An 18892-nucleotide genomic window follows, 5' to 3' on the forward strand; every position below is an offset into this window, starting at 1 on the left:
ATTGGTAAGGATTTCGAACCTAAATCCAAAATAGAAAGTTTTGAAAGAGAATATTGGAAGATTAATAAATATTTCAACTTATAAACCAAATTGGAAACTTTTGGAAGATATTTTCTTCAAACTTGGAAACATGACAACCCTTTCCTAAAGAGTGAAGATAGAATTGGAAGTATGAGTTGGAAGATTTTAAGGGTTTCCAATTGAGGAGTTAATTTTATTTACAAATACTTCATTACAAACTTCAGTTTTTACACCAAGAAGTTCGAAATTCTTAAGGAGAGCATAGTGAAGTGTTTGCAGATTGGAGTTCATCTGGAGAAAATCTTGATATTGCTTGCAGTTGGGTGAGCTTCTTGTCAAAGAATCTGCAGATTTTGGAGTAGAACCAGCTAATAGGAGGCAGATCATTCGGATTTTCTGAGTTTTTCTAAAGATCTTTCTGTCTTCTTGTCTTTTTCTTCTCTCCCCATCGAAGGTGAAGTTGGTTAAGTACAGATTTATTACATTCTCTGAGTTTTCAAAATCCGTTGGAGATGATTTTTGTGGACTTGTTCAAGTTTTTAGTGGGAATAATCATTTTGTTGACTAAATGGAATGAAAGTTTTGAAGTTATAAAAGGTTGGAGAATTTACATGTGAAAATCCCATTCTCATGGCTAAGTATGAAAATGAAATAAAAACTCCAAACACTTAGCCGTTTGCAACCTCGATTTTCCTTAATCCAAGATCGATTTCTAACTTATTTTCCTTTGGTTTTACAGGTCGCAGGAGGAAATAGAAGCGGGATCATCATAGAGATCGTAGCTGGAATTTCAAGCCAAACAGAGGATTGAGGACAAGTTCACGAGCAAAGTTCATCCGAGCGTGGAGATAGCCAAAATTTGGCTAAGTATGAGAAAATTCCAATTTCCTCAATTATGATGAAGGCAGGGAGAAATCCTTCTCCAAATTTCAGGGTATTGAGAGGGAGGACATGATCACAGGGAATGTCTGAACAGCTTGATCCCATCATTTCATATTTGCAAGAGGTTATCTAGAGCTTTTACCCTCCTCCCACACAACATAAATTGGCAGCTGAAGGCAAGATCGTCACAAAAAACACAAATGGAGTTTCAAGCCAAATTCAGAATTGAAGACGGGACCACAAGCAAGGTTCGTCTGAGTATAGAGAGGGCCAAAATTTGGCTAAGTATGAGAAATACTTCGCAAAGAGATTTCTTCTCCAAATTCGAGGCACTTGAAAGAATCTCAAGGCATCAAGAAAGAAAAAGTTCTCAGACTTGGTGAAAATATGGAAAAGTTAAATAAATTTCCAACTTCTTGAAGGATTTTATCTCCTGAAGAAATTAAAAAAAGACAAGCTCCCAAGAAGAATCAAATGGTGACAAGAAGGAATCAAATTTCCATACTTAGACAATTTCTTGACACAAATTGGAAAATTCAAGGAAGACATCCAACACGTTGAGGTGGCGCCTCGTCATCTTCCAACCAATCAGATCGTTCCAATTCAACATGTCCAGGTTCGATGAACCTGACTTATCCAGAAGCTTCTAGAAGGGCACACTTCACAATGCAACAACCTTCTATTTTCATTGATGGTTCATATTTAGCAAGAAGGACAAGTGTCCCAAATGTAATTTTCTCATTGGTCGAGGGTAGTTAGTTTTGGGAAACCCTAATTAGGGTTTGTAGCTTTCAATTTGGGCCCTTGATCACTGTTTGATCTCGACCGTTCATTTACTTTTTGAAAACTATATAAGGCTACCTCCTCTCATTTGGAGAGTGTGAGGTTTTTGATGTATTGTTGCGTAAGGTCATTTCTAGATAATATATTGCATGTGCGTTGCTTTGTAATCCCTATTGTTTGAATGATTTGCATGGTTTCAGTTTCCTCAACACTTAGTTAAAATTAGTCTAGATTTGCTTTCATTGTTGTTCATTTGAATGAAGGATTTTGATAAGTGACAATTGATGGTGCATCTCTGCTCACACTTTTGGTAAATGGATGATTTCCATTTTACCGTGCAAAGTTAGTTTGAGCCCATCCTCTGTGCATCCCAACATCTCAATCATAAGCACAATCCATCGAAGATTGCACCGGCTTTGTGTAGTTGTCCCTAGTGTGGCGAAGCAAGGTTTGGTTTCTTGAGAGCACCCAATTGATACCGTCTCTGGAATTCATAGGAGTAGATTAGTCTTCTTAACCCTAGCCCTCTTTCCCTTTTTTTGAAAGTCTAAACTCCCAGAAAATCCTATAAAAAAAGAGAGCTTAAAATTGCTAAATCCATCTTAGTCCAGCAGTTCAAGACAGTTGTTAAACGTAAGTCCCCCTTGAGATTTTCAGCATACACTACCCAAGAAGCTATTTCACTAAAGTCGCTTGTTTGCATATATAGACCTTGGAATCAGTAGTGATTTTTCAGGAGATGATATAATACCTTCGGGTATCCTATTCTAATGTTTGGTAGATGATAAAACAGACACCGACAAGTCTTGAAAATGCATTCCTTTATATTAGTGTTGGTTAACAGATTTGTCTCTTTAGGAATAATGGACAAAATGACTCTTGTTTGCCTTGGAACAGAGACAAAGTTGTTAACAACAGTTGGGTAAACTATAAATTAGTTTCCCTTTGAATTTTATAAAAAGTACAGCTCCCTTTGTAAGAATGAATAATTTGATTTTTAAAGAATTATAAAGATGGGTATACTTTTAACCAGAAAGTAGGAAAGATATCTAATATTTGAGCATCACCATTGAACAAATATGAATATTGAAAATAGAAAAGAAAATGAAACAGACCACTAAGTTTAAGGTTCAAAGACCTTTCAATCTTTCAGAGAAATCACAATTGATATTAATACACAGATTAAAATATCAACATGAACCAGAAACTTAATGAAAACAAATCTTATTGAACTCTCAGAAGGAAGTAGATATTGCTTTGTACAAACATTTTACCCACAAAGAAGTAAACACATTCATGTACTCATTTAAACTCACATATTTAATATAAATAACAAAGCAATGACTTAACATTTAATGCACACAGACACTAAATTCCATTCCAGATTAACAGCAAATTTTTTATTGATCTTCTTTCTGATCAATTCTCACTCTTATACCTTAGTATAATGGGGATCGAAATTCGTACCCTTCAATAGTCCATTAAACATCTATTTGTGATGCCCATACGAGAAACTGTTCAATATTTCTTGAAACTGATTCTTTTTAAATAATCATATTAAAAATAAAGTCTTTTTAAATACAATGAGAAAATAAACATTAAACTCAGCTAAAAGAAAAGAAAACTAAGGTTGAGGTGGTGCTTGTTATTGGTCTGTGTTGGGACCATCTTGTTGAGTTTGTTGCTGATTTGCCACTCGAGCCTTGTAATCTTTTAGAGCCTGAAGAGAATGGGGATCTCTTGTTCGTTTGGGATGAGAACTTTTTGTGCCCTTAATCTTCATAATGCCCTATTAGACTGAACTTCTTTTTTTGTGGCAAAGTCTTCGCTTGATTCACACACTAGCTTTAGGTGGAGTCAATCCTTGCCAGCCTGTTCAAATTATCTTCATTAAAGGTCTTCCGGTTCGAAAGGGAGTCAATTGTGTTCTCAAATTCAGCTTTGAGCTCGTCAGCAGTAGCATCTCCAAAATTATCTTGCCTCTTGATTTGATAACCAACATCTACGAATTCGTGGGCAATCTCACCTAACATCTGATTTGCATCCTTAAGCAACTTGCTATGTTCTTTGATATTCTGCTTAAGAAAAGTGTCCTTCCACTTGAAACCTTCTATCAAGACCATGCATTGATTGTCTTGAGTGTTAGTGATGATCTTTTCAGTTACAGTAGCATCTACATCTTTATTCCATTGCAGTCCCAAAAAATTGAGGGTAAGCAATTTCAATTGTTAATGCAGTAGAGAGTAACCCTGTGAGGTTTGAACCTTGGTTGTAGGCACTAAAGGCAAGAAGCCCCACCATTTCACCAAAGGGTTGCCCCTTGCTCAAGGTCCTTATTTATAGCTTTTTAGAGGCAATTGTTTTGGGATTAAATAATTATAAACTATCTTTAAAAAACTATGTTTTAAAGCAACCCTAATCCTATACAATTGAAAAGAGGAAATGAAACACTAAAAATAGCCTAAAATCTCAAAATAGTGTCTACATTTATGACTGACCATTGCCACACAATTCTGGCATCCTAGATTGAACAATTAGTGAATAAAAGACGGACAGTTTTTGTCACACAAGTCTGGCATCATAGATTGAACAATTAGCGAATAAAAGACAGACAGTATTTGCCACAGACATCAACTCCCTTGCTTGATTATTGCTCGAGGTCCTTATTTTTAGCTTTTCAGAGCCATTTTTTTTTTGGATCAAATAATTATAAAATAATCTTTTAAAAGCTGTGTCTTAAAGCACCCTAATCTTATCCATTTGAAAAGAGGAAATAGATCACTCAAAATTGCCTAAAGTAGGCTTTTCTCTGCTTAAAATCTTCTTTCTCCTCCATGTAGGTTGGCAATTAAAGACTAACTATTATTCACTATGTTTTTTCTTTAAAAATGACCAATAAAAGAGGTGATACAAATTCTCACAAATTTTGTGAGAGTACCATGTATTATAACAACAATTGTGACCCTGCTAGAGTAAGGTTTACTTGTCTGTGAATTCCTTGATCCATTGTTATTTTATGACAACTAATCACACCTTTCACTATCAATCAATAAACTTTAAAATATCTTTGTTCAGATCAATCTAGAATTTCCTGTTCTGTTGAGTCTTTGTAAATTTACAAGTTCGTGTGATTTTGATATTTAAATATATATCCCATGTAAAGCAGTGGATGCATTTTATTTTCTTGTTTATTTAATTTCGAGGTACATGCATTGCATACCAAAATTATAAATTATGCTGAAAATTGCTTCTTGAATTAGGATGGACGGGTGCAAGACTGGCACAGCTTCTTCAGGAAGCTGCAATGATGTCAATTAGGCATGGCCATGATTCAATTGTTCAATACGACATGGACATGGCAGTTGACAGGCTTACTGTTGGGCCAGAACGAAGGGTCAAAATGGCATATCCAATACGAAGGGCAGCAGCTGAAGTTGGATTGGCATTGACATCACATTTGTTGCGGCGGCTTGACAATGCCAATGTCGAGTACTGCATTCGAATATCTATGGTTCCCCGTGATGTATGTTTTCTCCATACCAGAATTTCATCAAGATTAGATTGATTTTCTTAGTCTTGACTAAATTCTTTTTTTTAGCTGATAGCTGTTTACTGATCTCGTGTTTTGGTAAATGTTTGGATCACCTTAGTCTCAAAAAGGATATTGAACTCTGTTGATCCTTTTTTGAAATTGTTTGTGCTTTCCTGTACACATGTTTCTTCTGTAAGAGTGAAAGTACTGAGTGTTTAATGTTAATAACTAAATGAGCCTGTTTGATGATTCATTAGCTTTTGTTGCATTCAGACTCTTTCACGAACGATTTTTACCAGGTTTGAAGATAATGAGCTTTATGTTTATGAGAGGCGACCACAACTTCTGCATCGACTTCAGGTTGGACATCCTACTATCATCTTACCCCTTAACGAAATTGCATGCAGACAAGTTGTATGGGTGCTAAATGAATTATTATTCTATCTGTATAGAGATTTATGAGGTGTTTACAATACTTCATTCAGGTACTGCTTGGAGGTAGGGCGGCTGAAGAGGTGATGTATGGACGTGATATATCAACACTGTCATTAGAATATCTTCCAGATGCATCTTGGCTTGCTCGCAAAATCATTTCTGTGTAAGAACTTGACTTGATGTTTACTATTTCTGTTATCATTTGATGAACAACAGAACATTAAGTTATGAACTAAACTTCTCCTCTTCATGCAGATGGAACTTGGAGACAACCATGACTGTTCATGCAGAAGGAACTCCTTGGGCACGTGCTTCAGACATTACTGGTCCACAAATTGAGTTTGAAGGTTCACTGTATTCAGATTATTACTTCCACGAAGAATCACTTAACCATAATCTGGATGATGACATCAACTACAGGGCTGTGAAGCTGCTAAATGACATGTACAAACGCACAGTCACATTGATAAAACATCATCATGCAGCTTTAGCTAAAGCTATTTATGTAAGTTGGTAACTATCCCAATCTGTGTGTGTGAGATAAGTAGAAAGATAAAGAGAATTTAGGGTTTGATGTTTCTGATTGGACCCTTCTACACTGTGTGCATAAGCTATGTGAGTGATTACTTTGTGTGCATGGTCCAAGTGAGTGATTACTTTTTGTGCATGGTCTATGTGAGGGATCGGACATTTTATAAAATTGCCACTATCATATTGAAGTCTTTTTTTTGCATTGAGGAATAGTTTTTGAGCAAGATATGTACCTTGGCTTTTGATGTTTGTGACATTTTAATATTAGGAACAACTTTTGTATTGACTTTAAGAATGATCCGATACTTTTATTTATTTGACATAGAGTCCATTTGTATGCACTTTATCTTCCTCACAACATTCCTTCTTTGAGCCTAGAGGAAACTCTTGCTATAACTTTTCTAATGGTCCACCTTGCTATAACATAATTTTTTATAATTGTTCTCTGTAATTTTCTATGGTTGCAATCTGTTGATGTGTTTTTTATGCACATGCGAACACAAAATAAAATACCCAAAAGTATCTTATCCTTTCTTGAACAAAGTTTCTCAAATGCTGAATATTGGCTTAAGGATCACTTGAGAAGACTCCAAGGTTCATGAATGTAGGGTCACTACGTGTGGATAAGCTCTATTGGTTGATGTGATTATGCTGGAATCACAAGGGGACTTACATTCGAATGCCTAAATGTTTGATTTGTTGGACCTCGATCATTTGATGTTGCTATATGGTGATGCTTTTGATCCCAAACTAGCTTGAATTGAAAAAAGAGCAAAAGGGTAGGGTTGAGAGAGTCTATTCTAAGACTTATGATGTAAGAATATAGATGAATTACTAGGTGGAATCCTACTGAGCGAGGTCTCACCATCAAAGTGAACAATTTGACACAAGCTTAGTGCAATCTTCTAAGAACGTTTCAAAGATGTTCAAATCAATACCATCAAACATTGATCACCATTCAAGTTAATGCATAAGCAATGAGTGTAGAACGATTCGAAGTCAGGCTCAAATCATTCCAATTGACCACACAAGGCACACTTACAATTAGCAAGAGGCTAGTGGTATGGACAAAACGGATCCCTCACAAATACATTCAACATATTCCTCCACTCAATCTATAATAAACATGAAAGCAAATTGAGAAGCATAGACCATGTGAGTTGTTGAAGTAACAAATCATATTCACCATATTACAATGAAATCAATTGTTCTTTGCAACCATGTTTGGCAACAATCTTTGCCTTCTCCTACTCTAACTTCTATTCTAATTGCTATTCTTCTAAGTTATCTATTATTCTATTCTATTCACTATTCTAGCTAACGAATTGCTGACTATTAACCTTTACAAATGAGAGAGCTTGAGCTTTTATAGAGAGCTCATTTACAATGAATGGCCAAGAATCACAAGGGGACTTACATTCGAATGCCTAAATGCTTGATTTGCTGGAACTCGATCATTTGATGTTGCTATATGGTGATGCTTTTGATCCTAAACTAGCTTGAATTGAAAAAAAGAGCAAAAGGAAAGGGTTGAGAGAGTCTATTCTAAGATCTAGAACGTAAGAATATAGATGAATGACTAGGTGGAATCCTACTGAGCGAGGTCTCACCATCAAACTGAACAATTCGACACAAGCTCAGTGCAATCTTCTAAGGATGTTTCAAAGATGTTCAAATCAATACCATCAAACATTGATCACCATTCAAGTTAATGCATAAGCAATGAGTGTAGAATGATTCGAAGTCAGACTCATATTATTCCAGTTGACCACACAAGGCACACTTACAATCAGCAAGAGGCTAGTGGTATGGACAAAACGGATCCCACACAAATACATTCAACATATTCCTCCACTCAATCTAATAAACATGAAAGCAAATTGAGAAGCATAGACAATGCGAGTTGTTGAAGTAACAAATCATATTCACCATACTTAAATGAAATCAATTGTTCTTTGCAACCATGTTTGGCAACAATCTTTGCCTTCTCCTACTCTAACTTCTATTCTAATTGCTATTCTTCTAAGTTATCTATTATTCTATTCTATTCACTATTCTAGCTAACTATTTGTTGACTATTAACCTTTACAAATGAGAGAGCCTAAGCTTTTATAGAGAGCTCATTTACAATGAATGGCTAGGATTGAATCTCCATCAATGGCCAAGATTTTACAATGAAACCCTAATTAGGGTCTGTTACAACAGACTCTTCTTAGCCAATGAGAGAATTACATTCAATGAGCGTGGACCAATAGATATCAAGGGTAGGTGCCTCGGAGTTTGTGTCTTCATATATGAGCTTGATTCATTGAACTTAGATGCGTCGATGTGGACTTCATTGATTGGCGGAGTAATGATTGGGATGCCACCTCAATCTTGCACTTAGTAGACTTGAGTTGATTCATCTCTTGAATACTCAACATTCTCTAGCTCGCTCAAAGTAGTGGTGATGGGAATTATTGATGTAGCTGAGTCCTTCTTCCACCTTTGCTTGCTTACCTTGGAGCGATTGTATGACTTCTCCTTAACACTCCTTTGATCTCTTCATGCCTCCAGGGTGTGGTGAGAATCTTTGAATATCTTGAGATCTTCTCCTCCTTAATGTTTTTTGTATTTGCTGATGAAGCTTCTTGAAGGCATCTTCCTTGTATCTTGTTCTTATTGTGACGTATTCACACATCGCCCCATTGCAAATGGGGACCCCTACTTTTTTCGCTTTGTGGGGTTTTTCTTTCTGGATTTTTGGTAGTTTGTTTGTTGGCTTTTTCTTTTTGAGTGTCGCCAAGGGGATAACTGGATAGCACGCTTTGCCTAAGTCAGGGAGTGGTTGAACAATTTGGCTAAGTCTAGAATGTCTTGATCTTGAAATTTGGCTAAGTCTGGAATGTCCTGATCCTGAAATTTGGTTGTTTGGAATGTCCTGATCCTGAAATTTGGTTGTCTGGAATGTCCTGATCCTGAAATTTGACTAAGTCTGGAAAACTGAAGAATCCTCCAAAAACTAGATTTTGCAATATAACTCCCGGAGGTCCGAAACCACTCTCAAACATCCTGACAGTATAAATGGAATATAACTTTAAGTATAAAAATGTTATATTCCATAAAATGATCCTGACGGAGAGACCAAAATGTCAAATTTCGCTCCTGACCCTTCCAAAGGGTCCAGAGCGAAATTCTCCATAAGACATTCTACTTTGACCAAAACCTAGAACTAACGCATTCCCAGGTTTGAATGAAGGTAAAAACGCTTGTTTGAATGAAGAAATGTGAAAATGAAGTCAGGGTCTTGGCCAAGAATAGGGATTTCACTCCTGACCCTTCCAAAGGGTCCACAGCGAAATTCCTTCAAGACCTCAAATTGTCACTTATCAAGGCCAAATTTCTAGTTCCTAAGGCATGTTTGAAGGTATTTTTGAATGTTCTAGCCTTGTCAAGATTGAAAGATGAAGGATTTTAGTCAAGAAGATGAATTTCACTCCTGACCCTTCCAGAAGGTCCAGAGCGAAATTCTTGAAAACACTCATTTTTCCTTTAGCAAGAGTCAAGACCAAGGTGGAGATGCATGAGGAAGGATCTATGTTGCCTCCCAAAGAGGATGAAAATAGGAAAAGTCAAGGATCCAACCCAAAACATGATTTTCGCTCCTGACCCTTCCAAAGGGTCCAGAGCGAAAATCTTTGTAGCTCTCATTTCCTTTCAAATTTTGACTAAGTGTTGGTTTCTAGGGCATGTTGGGGAATGAATTGGTATGTTATTGCCTTGAGATGGAGTTGGATGATTTTGAAGAGCAAGATTTTAGCCTAAAAGAGAATTTCGCTCCTGACCCTTCCAAAGGGTCCAGAGCAAAATTCATCATAAACTTCATTTGCTACCTTGTTTGAGCTTGAAACCTTGTCCCTTAGGTGGAAAATGATCTAAGTTTGCTTCTTGAGATGGTTTGAAGTTGGAAAAGTGAGTAGAATGAGATTTTCGCTCCTGACCCTTCCAAAGGGTCCAGAGCGAAAATCTTCCTAAAGCTCATTTCCTCCCTAGTTTGACCAAATTTTGATTTGCAGAGCATCTTGAAAGGAAGGATGGACGTGTTTGGACTTTGGAAATGTGTGAGAGCTTTGAAAAAATGAAGGATTCTAACCAAGAAGGTGAATTTCGCTTTTGACCCTTCCAGAGGGTCCAGAGTGAAATTCCTTGCAAGCCTATTCTTTGACCTTGTTTTGGCTTAAGACCTTATCCCTTGGGTGAAGAATGATGTCTAGTTGTCTTCTAGAGTGGATTGGAGTTGAAGAAATGGAGAATCAAGCCAAGAATGAGATTTTCGCTCTTGACCCTTCCAAAGGGTCCAGAGCGAAAATCCTCGTAGACCTCATTTCCTTTCCTTATTTGGCCAAATATTGAAATCCTTAAGGACATTTGAAAAAGTTGAGGAATGAGTGTTTTAGCCAAGGAAGGAAATTTTGCTCCTGACCCTTCCAAAGGGTCCAGGGCGAAATTCCTTACAAGCCTATATTTTTTACCTTGCTTGAGCTTAAAACCTTGTTCCTAGGGCGAAGAGAGATGAGATTTTACCTTGCAATGAAGTTTCAAGTTGAAAGAATGATTATTTTTGGTCAAGAATGAGATTTTCGCTCCTGACCCTTCCAAAGGGTCCAAAGCGAATTTTCTCAAAACCTATCTTTTCCCTTAAATTTATGCCAAGTCTAGTGTGGGTCAAGATTAGAGGTGTCTTTAGGCATGTCCTTGAATGGTCAATAATTATCAAGTTTGAAGGAATTGAGCCAAATGATGAAAATTGCTCCTGACCCTTCCAAAATCATGTCAAACTTGGGTTGCATGTGAGAGGAGAAGTGTTTTCTAGCCTTTTGAGGTGAATTCAACTTGAAATGATGGAGGAATAAGCCTAAATTGAGAAATTCGCTCCTGACCCTTCCAAAGGGTCCAGAGCGAATTTTCTCTAAATCACCTTTTTTCCCAATTTTGTGCCAAGCCAAGTGCTGACTAGGGCGAGTTTCGATGGGAGAGGTCCTCAGGAATGACTTTGCCTTAGCAATGATTATCAAACTTGAAGGAATTGAGCCAAAAAGTGATTTTCGCTCATGACCCTTCCAAAGGGTCCAGAGCGAAAATCTTAAAACCACCTATTTTTCTTGCAAGTCTAGTCAAACGTTAGGTTTTCATGGCTTGGATGGGTGCGAGGAGACATGTTCTTGCCTTTTGAAGTTAATTGGTGTTGAAACATGATGGAAATTAGCGCAAACCAAGGATTTCGCTCTTGACCCTTCCAAATGATCCAGAGCGAAAATCTTAGGATCACCTACTTTCTTTGCAAGACAAGTCAAAATTTTGATTTTTATGGCCTAGTTAGGAGTGAGGCAATGTGTCCTTGGTCTTGGAGGTGAATTCAAGTTGAAATGATGGAGGAATGAGCCTAAAACAAGATTTTCGCTCCTGACCCTTCCAAAGGGTCCAGATTGAAAATCCTAAAACCCATCATTTTCTCCAAAATTTGTGCCAAGCCAAGCCTAGACCTAGGTAAGATAAGCCCTTAAGATTGCCCTTGAATGGATTTTGGCCACCAAAAATGTAGATTTTGAGCTAAGACATGGATTTCGCTCCTGACCCTTCCAAAGGGTCCAGAGCGAAATTCTGGATAGGTCCTGTCTCTGGCTAGTTTTTTGAACGAATTTGACTTTTTAGGCCTTGTGAAGATCAAACCAATGTTGCCAAGTTGGGAAGTGGATTCAATGTGGGGGAGTCCAGATGAATTAAAGTGAAGGAAGTGTAAAATGAAGCCTAAAGAAGGAATTTTGCTCCTAACCCTTCCAGAGGGTCCAGAGCGAAATTCCCAAAATCACCTAGTGTGCCTGTGAGGAAGGTCAAGTTGTGGATTCCCAGCCTTTGGTGAGGAGAAGGATAGTGTATGCTTGCCTTGGAAGGCATTTTGGAGTAGAGACATGGTGGAATTTGTCCAAAAATGCAAAATTCGCTCCTAACCCTGCTAGAGGGTCCAGGGCGAAATCCTTTGAAACTGCTATTTTTCACCTTGTTGGGGCCAGGCGAGGAGCTAATTGTGAGGTAATGTTGAAAGGAGGTCTAAATGAGCCAGGAATGCAAAATTCGCTCCTGACCCTTCCAGAGGGTCCAAAGCGAAATTCTGGATAGGGCCTGTCCCTGGAAAGAGTCTTGAACTAACTTCATTTTAATGTCTTTTGTTGATGATTTAAGGTGTGAAATACTATGTTGAAATGAATTTATTATGTGTCCTTAATCATCTTTGTCTTGCAGTTAAAAGAAGACCAGGCCAAGACAAGGACGACCTTCTCCAGTCCAGCATCAATAAGGACGACCTTCCCCAATCTAGCATCATCAAGGACGACCTTCTCCGGTCCAACATCATTAGGGACAACCTCTTCTAGTCCAGCATTTCAAGGAAAGGTACACCATCCATCCTGCACATCAAAGACAAAGGAGGTTAAAGCAAGGGTTCGTTGAAGAAGCAGACAGTTCCAAAAGAGTTAATTAAAGTTAGCTTCTCAACAGCATCAAATTGAGCATCTACCAAGTTACAAGTGTCAGACAAGGTGGCATCCCAGTCATCACTCCTCCAGTCGGATTGGTCCACCTCAGCGTGTCCAGATTCAATGTACCTGACTCATGAGAGATGGCACAAACTTCGATGTACCTACCCCGGTTCTCCATTGGTCGAATATTCCAGAGAAGAAGTGTCCAAACAATGCAATTGTTTCATTGGCTAGAATTGAGTTTGTTGTAACAAACCCTAATTAGGGTTTTCATTGTAAGATCTCGGCCATTGATTTCAAGTTGATCTGAGCCATCGATTTGTATTGAGGGCGCTATATAAGCCCTGGCTCCTCATTTGTACAGGCTAATGGTTAGCTAATGGAGAATAGTTAGTAAATAGTGTATAGTCGGTGAATAAGTAGTAGAATAGCAAATAGAATAGCAATTAGAGTAGACTAGGAAGAGAAGACAAGACATTGTTGCCTTAATTTTAAAGACTTCTTTTTCATTGAAGATATGGTGAAATATGTCGTTTCGTTGCAATATGCATGGTCTCTTGTTGAATCTTCATTTTAGATGATAGATAATTAGATTGAATGAAAGAAGTCGTTGAATGCACTTGTGTGGAATCCACCCAATCCATACCACTAGCCTCTTACTGATTGTAAGTGCACCTTGCGTAGTCAACTGGCATAAAATGAGCTTAATCTTAAGTTGTACACATCTATTGTTCATGCATTATCTTGAATGGTGATCAGTGTTTGATGGCGTACGATTTGAACGTATTGGAAGCATCCCTTAGAAGATCGCACTGAGTTGGTGTCGGATTGTTCAAGCCTGATGGTGAGACCCAGCCTAGTAGGACTCCACCTAGTCGTTCATCCATCTTCTCGCATTCTAGGTAGTAGAGTAGACTTCTTGAACCCTGCATCTTTTGCCATTTGTTTGTCTTCCAGTTAGTAAATAGGACTTGTGATTCCAACAAATCAGACGTTCAAGTCATCAAGTGTAAGTCCCCTTGTTATTCCAGCAAAATCAAATCATACCACAGAGAGCTTATCCACACGTAGAGATCCTACATAACAGAACCTTGGAGTTACTCTGACTGATCCTTTGGCGAGATCTTCAGTAGTCGGGAACTTTGTTCAAGAGAGGATAAGGTACCTTTAGGTATTTTATTCTGTGTTCGGTTGTGTACAAAAGACACATCAACAGTTCTTGATGCTGAAATTCTCTCCTTGAGATCCTTGTTTCGATCCTCCTCCAACCTGGTCCTTTTGATCTCTTTCCTTACCTCCTGCAAAACAAACAAATAGGCTTCAAACATACATGGTATATAACCTTTACATACTCCCATCTTAACTTGATCTTTTATTCTATATGTTGCAGATCTGATATGTGCAGGCTTAGGGTGGGTCGATCCTTTGCTTGACCAAATTTGCTGTTCTTTTGATGAATTCACTCCTTCCTTTGTGAATTTGCTGTTGTTTTGATAGAATTCGCCCCTTAAAGTGACTGATTCTGCTCCTTTGCCGATCAGATTTGCTAATGATGTCTATTGGGTTCCTTGCCTTGCTGATGAAATTTGCTGACCTGCTGCTGACCTGCCGCTGACCTGCTCGAATTCGCACTTGTGCTGCCTCAATTTCCCTAAGATGCTGATAAATTTGCTACCTTGTCGAATAAATTTGCTGTCTTGCTGGTCAAATTCATCTATTTGCTGGGTAGATTTAGCAGGTCTTCTGTTTAAATTGATGGTTGAAATGAATGTTTTGACCTTCCCCTTATAGGTGTTTAGAGTAATGGTTATGTCTTTTGGGGTGCAAGGCCGACTTGATAACAAATTACCTTTCTCATGCTGGCCGACTTCACCTTCTTGCCAAAATGCTTGCCTTGTTGAGTTTCACTCTATGTCTCATGCAAGGTATAAACAATTCGCTTTAGATGGTGATTTCTCTCTACATCCTTGCTAGGGACAGGACCTATATGACAAATTCGCCCTTTGTCCTTCCCAAGGACAGGAGCTATATCAACTAAGTCGCTTGCTGAGATTTGCAAGGTATGCTCTCATCAATTCGCTTCATGTCCTTTGGAAGGACAAGGCTAAGATAAGTGTTTCGCTCCATGTCCTTTGGAAGGACATGCCCTATATAAAATTTTCGCTCTACATCCTTGGTAAGGACAAGACTTATAGTGCAGCTCGCTCTGTGTCCTTGGCAGGGATAGGACCTATAATGTAGATTTTGCTCTATAACCCTTCTAAGGACAAGCTCCAAATGATCAAGTTCGCTCTTGGACCATGGTAAGGACAATGCATGTTTGTAAACAAAGTTCGCTCTAAGATACATACTCAAGTTCGCCCTAGACCATCAGCAAGGACAAGACAAGTAGTTTTCTCTGGACCCTCAGCAAGGACACGACAAGTAGATGATTTCGCTCAATGTCGCTTGGAAGGACATGACTTATATAGCATTTTTTCGCTCTAAGACCACCCTAAGGACTAGCTTCAAAAGATGAATTCGCTCTTTGTCCTTTGGAAGGACAAGCTTCAAAACATAATTCGCTCTCTGACCTCAAGGAGGACAGGCCCTATCAAAACTCGCTCCAAGACCTCTCTAAGGACAAGGTCTAAAAGATTCATTTGTTCCAAGCCGATGCAAGATTTGTGATCAAGTGAAGGAGCTCGCTCCATGTCCTTGATGAGGATTTCGCTCTATATCCTTTGGAAGGACAAGACTTAAGGTGCAATTCGCTCACCGTCCTTTCCAAGGACAAGGTCAAGATGTGAGAAACTCGCTCAATGCCCTTTGAGAGGACAAGGTCAAGATAGGTGAAACTTGCTCTATGACCCTTCTAAGGACATGACCTATATGACAAGATTTAGCAGTTTGCCTTAGGATCTTTACAAGGACACAAAACTCACCACTTCCTTTCACCTCATCTTAAGTTTTCCAACTTCTCCATATGAAAGCATCATCAGTTCGGCCCCCTAAGAACACCTATATAGGAAATTCGCTCTGTGACCTTCAGAAGGACGGGACCTAAAACAAAAATCTTGCTCTAGGGCCTGAGCAAGGTACAGGTCAAGGCTTTTAAGCAAATTTCAGTGCAATGACGGTTTTGATGAAAGCTTTGTTCTCAAATTGGGGTAATGTGGGCAACCTCATGACTAACTCTTGACTTGACTCTGAAAGGAAATACAAGAGCAAAGAAAGAAAAATAAAATCCAAGTAAGTTTATTGATGAAGTAAATGTTACCAAGAAAAATGCAGAAACCTTGGAGCAATCACCCAAATGTGAAGGAGGCACAAAAACTTTTGAAAGGGAAAAAGCAAAGAAAAACCCCTTGTGATATTATGAATGAGGCAGTGCTTAAAATGAGAGAGAGAGAGAGAGAGAGAGAGAGAGAGAGAGAGAGAAGCTCTTTACAATAATCATTGAGAAGAAATGAGAGAGGAGACATCTCGTAAATAGAGATGAGGAGAGGAGTTACAAAGTAACTCCCAAATCTATGAATGCCACCATTCATAAAATGTGTGTCATGTGTCCACGTCCTCTTATGGAGAAAATCTAATATTCCTTAATAAAGGAAAATAAAAAAAATGACTTGTCCTCACACATGTACTAGAGGACAAATTACATGTAGGAATTCCAAAGGAATATCCTAAACTAAATACAAATAAACCTAAGCCAAGTAAAGATTAAATATTCTAACACCCCCCCTTAAGTTTTACTTGGGGAGTTTACATCAAACCCTTCAATGGGTTGCAATGCAAGATTTTTACAATGAAATTGGAACTTTTCTTTACAAAGTGGCTTGGTCAAAATATCTGCGACTTGGTCTTCCCCCTTGCAATAGAGGAGTGAAACTTGCTTGTCTTCAATTTGTTCTCAAATAAAGTGGTGTTGGAGAGCAATGTGTTTTGTCCTTGCATGGAAAATTGGATTTTTAGCCAAGACAATGGCACTTTGGTTGTCACAATACAATGGAGTTGGTTTGAGTTGAGGTAGACCCAAATCTTCAAGTAGTCTTCTAAGCCACAAGGCTTCTTTGGAAGCATTAGTGCATCCTTTGTACTCAGCTTCAGTGGATCCAAGAGAGGTAGATTGTTGCTTTTTACTATTCCAAGAAATTGCTCCTGAACCAACAAAAAAACAATAACCACAAGTAGATTTCCCATCATTGAGATCTCCACCTAGATCGGAATCAGTAAAATTGTTTAAAGTAAAATCAGAATTTGCATCATAAAACAAACCTACATTAATAGTCCCTTTAATATATCTTAAAATTCTTTTAGCAACTTTAAAGTGTGTTTTTTGAGGTTTAGACATGAATCTTGAAACCAAACCAACACTATAAGCAATATCGGGCCTAGGAAGAGTTAAATAATTCAAACTTCCAACTAATTGTCTATACAAAGTAGGATCAACAAGAGGAGTTTGCATATCAAAGCATTAACTTAGTGCCTAATTCAATAGGAATTGAAACATGGTGAACGTCATTCATGTTAAACTTATCTATGAGATCTTGAGCATATTTACTTTGAGATAAGAAAATTCCTTTAGAGGTTTGCCAAATTTGCATTCCTAAGAAATAATGTAAAAGACCTAAATCAGTCATTTGAAATTTTTGATTAAGTTGAAACTTAATATCAGAAATCGAAGTATTGGAACTTGAAGTAAGAATCAAATCATCTACATACAAGATAATAATGACAATATCATCTTCACTATGTTTAATATACAAGTTAGGATCATTTTTACTTATAATAAAGCCTTGAGAAAGAAAGAATGCATTAATCTTTGAATACCACTCCCTAGGAGATTGCTTTAATCCATAAGTTGATTTCTTTAATTTACAAACTAAGTGTGCATTACCTTCTTTAATAAAACCAAGAGGTTGAGACATAAATTTTCTCATGTAAATCACCATTAAGAAAAACACTTTTAACATCCATTTGGTGAATAGGCCAATTCATTCTAGAAGCTAAAGCAAGCACAAGTTTAATTGTAGGCATTTAGCAACATGAGCAAAAGTTTCAGTATAATCTAAGCCTTCAATTTGAGAAAAACCTCTAGCAACTAATCTAGCTTTAAATTTACTAACTTGATTATTAGCATTCAATTTAGTTTTATAAAGCCACTTGCAAGAAACAAGATTTTTACTATGAGGCAAGGGAACTAAATCCCAAGTTTGGTTAGAAATTAAAGTATCATATTCTTCCTTCATTGCTTTTTGCCAATGTGGTTGATTTTTAGCTTGATCAAATGTTTTAGGATCATTAGAATTCATAATAGTAGTCATTAAAGCATAATTACAATAATTAATTCTTCTAGCTTGAAGTCTATCCATTCTAGCTAAGTATTCATCACTATCTTGAATTAAAGATTTAAACCATTTAGGTCTTCTTTTAGAAGTAATGGATTCATCACTAGAAGAAGAGTCATGAGGAGTAGAGTTATTATTATCATCATCACTATCGCTAGAAGGAATAGAAAGAGATGTATTAGGAGTAGGGTTAAGAGAAGGAGGTTGGTCCTCCACAAGCACAACTTTGCTTTGAGAAAGTTCATCATCTTCCACTTTAGAACAATCATGAATGCCTTTTTCTGCAATACAAACATCTCTTGCAACTTTTACCTTGTTAGTAATAGGATTGTAAACTCTATAACCTTTAGTATTTTCATCATAACCAACAAAAATAAAAGGAGAAGATTTAGCATCTAATTTTTTTCTTTTCTCCTTAGGTTTGTGAACATAAGCAGTGGAACCAAAAACTCTTAAATTCTACAAATTGGGCTTTCTACCAGACCAAGCTTCTTCAGGAGTTTTATCCTTTAAGGCTTTGGTAGGTGTTCTATTAATTAAATAAGTTGCACAAGCCATAGCTTCAGCCCAAAACTTGTAATCCATATTTTTTGCATGCAATAAACATCTAGCCATTTCAACAATTGTCCTATGCTTCCGTTCCGCCACACCATTTTGTTGTGGTGTATAAGGAACGGTAAGCTCATGTTTAATTCCAAAAGATTTTAAATAAGCATTAAATGGATTATTGACATATTCTCTTCCATTGTCAGTACGAAGAATCTTAATTTTAGAACCAGATTGCCTTTCTACAAACATATGAAATTCAGTAAACACATCAAGCACTTGATCCTTACTAGGAAAGAAATATATCCATGTTCTCC

The 18892-nt window shown here is 37.5% G+C and overlaps 1 protein-coding gene across 2 annotated transcripts in view; it reads left to right on the forward strand.

Annotated features, from left to right (window-relative positions):
• LOC131064068 (probable inactive ATP-dependent zinc metalloprotease FTSHI 1, chloroplastic) overlaps positions 1 to 18892 on the forward strand; it is a 163938-nt gene that overhangs the window by 128967 nt on the left and 16079 nt on the right. For both annotated transcript variants that reach the window (XM_057998094.2, XM_057998097.2), the window contains 4 exons: positions 4947 to 5209; positions 5492 to 5578; positions 5704 to 5816; positions 5909 to 6158. In XM_057998094.2, coding sequence (XP_057854077.2) covers positions 4947 to 5209; positions 5492 to 5578; positions 5704 to 5816; positions 5909 to 6158 — 713 coding nt within the window. The remainder of the gene's footprint in view (positions 1 to 4946; positions 5210 to 5491; positions 5579 to 5703; positions 5817 to 5908; positions 6159 to 18892) is intronic.

This window comes from Cryptomeria japonica, chromosome 5, assembly GCF_030272615.1.
Source record: "Cryptomeria japonica chromosome 5, Sugi_1.0, whole genome shotgun sequence".
NCBI lineage: Eukaryota > Viridiplantae > Streptophyta > Pinopsida > Cupressales > Cupressaceae > Cryptomeria > Cryptomeria japonica.